Source organism: Heptranchias perlo, unplaced genomic scaffold (assembly GCF_035084215.1).
Source record: "Heptranchias perlo isolate sHepPer1 unplaced genomic scaffold, sHepPer1.hap1 HAP1_SCAFFOLD_350, whole genome shotgun sequence".
NCBI classification, from domain to species: Eukaryota; Metazoa; Chordata; class Chondrichthyes; order Hexanchiformes; family Hexanchidae; genus Heptranchias; species Heptranchias perlo.
The window spans coordinates 263645-269949 of record NW_027139362.1 but is presented as its reverse complement, the minus strand read 5'-3'; the positions used below and the strand labels follow the sequence as shown (position 1 = coordinate 269949).

At 49.5% G+C, this 6305-nt stretch overlaps 1 protein-coding gene across 1 annotated transcript; it reads left to right on the top strand.

The window, feature by feature from the left end:
• The first annotated feature begins 4128 nt into the window (after positions 1 to 4128).
• Positions 4129 to 5259, top strand: LOC137311551 (urotensin-2 receptor-like). Its single transcript, XM_067978675.1, has one exon. It carries the CDS (start codon positions 4129 to 4131, stop codon positions 5257 to 5259), a length of 1131 nt encoding a protein of 376 aa, XP_067834776.1.
• The last annotated feature ends 1046 nt before the right edge of the window (positions 5260 to 6305 follow it).

Genomic DNA, 6305 nt, shown 5'->3' with positions numbered 1-6305 from the left:
ATTACTGAAGTTGTCTCTCTCTCTCCCTCTCTCTGTCTCTCTCTCTCTCTCACCCACTATTACTGAAGGTGTCTCTCTCTCGCTCTCTCCCTCTCTCTGTCTCTCTCTCTCTCAGTATTACTGAAGGTGTCTCTCCCTCTCTCTCTCTTTCTCTCTGTCTGTCTCTCTCTCTCTCCCTCTCTCTTCCTGTCTCTTTCTCCCACTATTACTGAAGTTGTCTCTCTCTCTCCCTCTCTCTGTCTCTCTCTCTCTCACCCACTATTACTGAAGGTGTCTCTCTCTCGCTCTCTCCCTCTCTCTGTCTCTCTCTCTCCCAATATTACTGAAGGTGTCTCTCTCTCTCTCTCAGTATTACTGAAGGTGTCTCTCCCTCTCTCTCTCTTTCTCTCTGTCTGTCTCTCTCTCTCTCCCTCTCTCTTCCTGTCTCTTTCTCCCACTATTACTGAAGTTGTCTCTCTCTCTCCCTCTCTCTGTCTCTCTCTCTCTCTCTCACCCACTATTACTGAAGGTGTCTCTCTCTCTCTCTCTCCCTCTCTCTGTCTCTCTCTCTCTCCCAGTATTACTGAAGGTGTCTCTCTCTCTCCCTCTCTCTGTCTCTCTCTTTCAGCATTACTGAAGGTGTCTCTCCCTCTCCCTCTCTCTGTCTGTCTCTTTCTCTCTCCCTGTCTCTCTCTCTCTCTCCCACTATTACTGAAGGTGTCTCTCTCTCTCCCTCTCTCTGTCTCTCTTTCTCTCTCCCAGTATTACTGAAGGTGTCTCTCTCCCTCTCTCCCACTATTACTGAAGGTGTCTCTCTCCCTCTCTCCCACTATTACTGAAGGTGTCTCTCTCTCTCCCTCTCCCACTATTACTGAAGGTGTCTCTCCCTCTCTCTCTGTCTCTCTCTCTCTCCCAATATCACTGAAGGTGTCTCTCCCTCTCCCCCCCCTCTCTCTCTCTCTCCCACTATTACCGAAGGTCTCTCTCTCTCCCTCTCTCTTTCTCTCCCTCCCTCTCTCTCTCTCCCAATATTACAGAAACTGTCTCTGTCTCTCTCCCTCTCTCTTTCTCTCCCTCTCTCCCAATATTACTGAAGGTGTCTCTCTCTCTCCTCTCTCTCTCTCTCCCACTATTACCGAAGGTCTCTCTCTCTCCCTCTCTCTTTCTCTCCCTCTCTCTCTCCCACTATTACTGAAGGTGTCTTTCTCTTTCTCTCTCTCCCAATATTACTGAAGGTGTCTCTGTCTCTCTCCCTCTCTCTTTCTCTCCCTCTCTCCCACTATTACTGAAGGTGTCTCTCTCTTTCTCTCTCTCCCAATATTACTGAAGGTGTCTCTCTCTCTCCCCCCCCTCTCTCTCCCACTATTACCGAAGGTCTCTCTCTCTCTCCCTCTCTCTTTCTCTCCCAATATTACTGAAACTGTCTCTCTCTCCCTCTCTCTTTCTCTCCCTCTCTCTCTCTCCCACTATTACTGAAGTTGTCTCTCTTTCTCCCTCTCTCCCAATATTACTGAAGGTGTGTGTTTCTCTCTCCTCTCTCTTTCTCTCCTTCTCTCCCACTATTACCGAAGGTCTCTCTCTCTCTCCCTTTATCTTTCTCTCCCTCTCTCCCACTATTACTGAAGGTGTCTCTCTTTCTCTCTCTCTCCCAATATTACTGAAGGTGTCTCTCCCACTCTCCTTCTCTCCCTCTCTCTCTCTCCCACTATTACTGAAGGTGTCTCTCTCTTTCTCTCTCTCTCCCACTATTACTGAAGGTGTCTCTCTCTCTCTCTCCCTCTCTCTTTCTCTCCCTCTCCCACTATTACTGAAGACGTCTGTCTCTTTCTCTCTCTCTCCCAATATTACTGAAGGTGTCTCTCTCTCTCCCACTATTACTGAAGTTGTCTCTCTCTTTCTCTCTCCCAATATTACTGAAGGTGTCTCTCTCTCTCCTACTATTACTGAAGGTGTCTCTCTTTCTCTCTCTCTCCCACTATTACTGAAGGTGTTTCTCTCTTTCTCTCCCACTATTACTGAAGGAGTCTCTCTCTTTCTCTCCCTCTCTCTCTCCCACTATTACTGAAGTTGTCTCTCTTTCTCTCTCTCTCCCACTATTACTGAAGGTGTCTCTCTCTTTCTCTCCCTCTCTCTCTCCCACTATTACTGAAGTTGTCTCTCTTTCTCTCTCTCTCCCACTATTACTGAAGGTGTCTCTCTTTCTCTCTCTCTCCCACTATTACTGAAGGTGTCTCTCTCTTTCTCCCACTATTACTGAAGGAGTCTCTCTCTTTCTCTCCCTCTCTCTCTCCCACTATTACTGAAGTTGTCTCTCTTTCTCTCTCTCTCCCACTATTACTGAAGGTGTCTCTCTTTCTCTCTCTCTCCCACTATTACTGAAGGTGTTTCTCTCTCTCTCTCCCACTATTACTGAAGGAGTCTCTCTCTTTCTCTCCCTCTCTCTCTCCCACTATTACTGAAGTTGTCTCTCTTTCTCTCTCTCTCCCACTATTACTGAAGGTGTTTCTCTCTTTCTCTCCCACTATTACTGAAGGTGTTTCTCTCTTTCTCTCCCACTATTACTGAAGGAGTCTCTCTCTTTCTCTCCCTCTCTCTCTCCCACTATTACTGAAGTTGTCTCTCTTTCTCTCTCTCTCTCCCACTATTACTGAAGGTGTTTCTCTCTTTCTCTCCCACTATTACTGAAGGAGTCTCTCTCTTTCTCTCCCTCTCTCTCTCCCACTATTACTGAAGTTGTCTCTCTTTCTCTCTCTCTCCCACTATTACTGAAGGTGTCTCTCTCTTTCTCTCCCTCTCTCTCTCCCACTATTACTGAAGTTGTCTCTCTTTCTCTCTCTCTCCCACTATTACTGAAGGTGTCTCTCTTTCTCTCTCTCTCCCACTATTACTGAAGGTGTCTCTCTCTTTCTCCCACTATTACTGAAGGAGTCTCTCTCTTTCTCTCCCTCTCTCTCTCCCACTATTACTGAAGTTGTCTCTCTTTCTCTCTCTCTCCCACTATTACTGAAGGTGTCTCTCTTTCTCTCTCTCTCCCACTATTACTGAAGGTGTTTCTCTCTCTCTCTCCCACTATTACTGAAGGAGTCTCTCTCTTTCTCTCCCTCTCTCTCTCCCACTATTACTGAAGGTGTTTCTCTCTCTCTCTCCCACTATTACTGAAGGAGTCTCTCTCTTTCTCTCCCTCTCTCTCTCCCACTATTACTGAAGGTGTCTCTCTTTCTCTCTCTCTCCCACTATTACTGAAGGAGTCTCTCTCTTTCTCTCCCTCTCTCTCTCCCACTATTACTGAAGTTGTCTCTCTTTCTCTCTCTCTCCCACTATTACTGAAGGTGTTTCTCTCTTTCTCTCCCACTATTACTGAAGGTGTTTCTCTCTTTCTCTCCCACTATTACTGAAGGTGTTTCTCTCTTTCTCTCCCACTATTACTGAAGGTGTCTCTCTCTTTCTCTCTCTCTCCCACTATTACTGAAGGTGTCTCTCTCTGTCTCTCTCTCTCTCTCCCACTATTACTGAAGGTGTCTCTCTTTCTCTCTCTCTCCCACTATTACTGAAGGTGTCTCTCTCTTTCTCTCCCTCTCTCTCTCCCACTATTACTGAAGTTGTCTCTCTTTCTCTCTCTCTCCCAATATTACTGAAGGTGTCTCTCTCTCTCCCACTATTACTGAAGTTGTCTCTCTTTCTCTCTCTCTCCCACTATTACTGAAGGTCTCTCTCTCTCTCTCCTCTCTCTGCACATCTCCAATATTGACATCAGGGGCTGGTTTGATGCCTGGACCAGCGGGACGCCAGGAATGTCTAGTGCCACGGGGGAGGACGTGCCAGAGAGAGGAGAGGAGAGAGAGGAGAGAGTGAGTGAGTGAGGAGCCGGGAAGACTTTGACGATTTTAAACAGTCTTGTGGGGACTGCGAGGAGCTCCCGGAGCCAACTCTCAGTGCCGCCAGGAGAGCTCGGGAGCAATGCAAGAAAGTTCGGAGAAAGTTTGCGGGAGGAGATCTTGAGATCGCCATGAGTCAGTCTCCCTGTAGCCCTGGCTGGGAAGGTGTCTTGTCTCTGGGCTCTGGCTTTATTGGGAGTGCTGGGAGAGGGAGGAACGGTCTGGAGCAGAGGTCCCCACTCCGGGGGTGCGTCCTCTGAAGATCAGGAGGAGAATGGAGACCTCAGAGGGTCTGAACATCTCCCAGTTGTCTCTCAACGCCTCTCTCAACGTGTCTAGCCACCGGTGGTCGTCGGGACCGTCTTCTGATGAGCTTTTGGTGTCTTCCCTGATCGGGACAGTGCTCTGCTTGATGTTTCTGGTGGGCTCAGTGGGCAATGTCTACACTTTGCTGGTCATGTGTCGCTCAATGAGGAGTCGTGCCTCCATGTACATCCACATAGTCAATCTGGCCACGGCTGACCTCCTGTACCTCTCCACCGTCCCCTTCATCGTCTACAACAGCCTGGTCAAGGACTGGTCGTTTGGGCAGGCCGGCTGCCGCGTCCTGCTCACCCTGGACCTGCTCACCATGCACTCCAGCATCTTCATCCTGACCGTCATGAGCACTGAGCGCTACCTGGCCGTGGTCAAGCCCCTGGAGACGGCCAGGGGCACCCGGGCTCACCGCAAGGCGGTGGCTTTGGCCGTGTGGCTGGTCTCCTTCTGCCTCACCCTTCCCATGATGATCATGATCCACCTGGAGGAACGCAGCTTCCAGGACGGATCGGTGAGGAGGCTCTGCACCCCAACTTGGAGCGACGAGGACAACAAGGTCTATCTCACCATCCTCTTCACCACCAGCATCCTGGCCCCCGGGGTCATCATTGGCTACCTCTACATCAGCCTGGCCAGGACTTACTGGGTCTCCCAGACGAACAACCTCCTCAATCAGGAGATCCCCAGATCGCCCAAGCACAAGGTGATCTACTTGATTTTCATCATCGTCCTGACCTACTGGGCTTGCTTCCTGCCCTTCTGGATCTGGCAGCTTTTCCCCCTTTACTCCGACTCCTTCCGCCTGCCCTTCAACACCCAGGGGTACATCAACGATCTGGTCACCTGCCTGACCTACGGCAACAGTTGCATTAACCCCTTCCTCTACACCCTGCTCACCAACAGCTACAAGGAGTACCTCAAGGGCCGTCAGAGGGGGTCCAGCGGCTGGCCAGCCGTGGCCTGCAGGAGGTCCAGGAACGGGTCGCTCAAGCTAGTCAGGAGGTCCATCTCGTCCGGAACACACCAGGGCACCGAGAACACGGTGGCCGCTGCCCTCAAGGGAACCGGAGGCTGCCTGGGAGTGTAGCGACAGATCAAATAAATAAGGTAAGAAGTCTCTGAAATTCCTGACTTGCATGTGTGTTTTTTTTTCTTAATCGGTCATGGGACGTGGGCGTCGCTGGTGAGGCCTGCATTTATTGCCCATCCCTAATTGCCCCTTGAGAAGGTGGTGGTGAGCCGCTTTCTTGAACCGCTGCAGTCCGTGTGGTGAAGGTTCTCCCGCAGTGCTGTTAGGAAGGGAGTTCAAGGATTTTGACCCAGCGACGATGAGGGAACGGCCGATATATTTCCAAGTGAGCCGAAGGGTGGCAGAGGGAGAGTGACCAGGCAGTGATGTGTGAGCTGAAGACCCCAACACCATTCAAGGCAGCAGAGCTCAGGAGCTGTTCAAATGTTTCATATCTGGAGTAACAGATACCCGGGAGAGAGTTACAGACTGGAATCTAATCGAGGAGTTCGGGGGGGTTTATATATAGAATAACAGATACCCGGGAGTGAGTTACAGACTGCAATCTAATCGAGGGGTTCGGGGGGGTTTATATATAGAATAACAGATACCCGGGAGTGAGTTACAGACTGCAATCTAATCGAGGGGTTCAGAGGGTTTATATATAGAATAACAGATACCCGGGAGTGAGTTACAGGCTGCAATCTAATCGAGGGGTTCGGGGGCTTTATATAGAGAATAACAGATACCCGGGAGTGAGTTACAGACTGGAATCTAATCGAGGGGTTCAGAGGGTTTATATATAGAATAACAGATACCCGGGAGTGAGTTACAGACTGGAATCCAATCGAGGGGTTCGGGGGGTTTATATATAGAATAACAGATATCCGGGAGTGAGTTACAGACTGGAATCCAATCGAGGGCTTCAGAGGGTTTAAAAATAGAATAACAGATACCCGGGAGTGAGTTACAGGCTGCAATCTAATCGAGGGGTTCAGAGGGTTTATATATAGAATAACAGATACCCGGGAGTGAGTTACAGACTGGAATCCAATCGAGGGGTTCGGGGGGTTTATATATAGAATAACAGATATCCGGGAGTGAGTTACAGACTGGAATCTAAT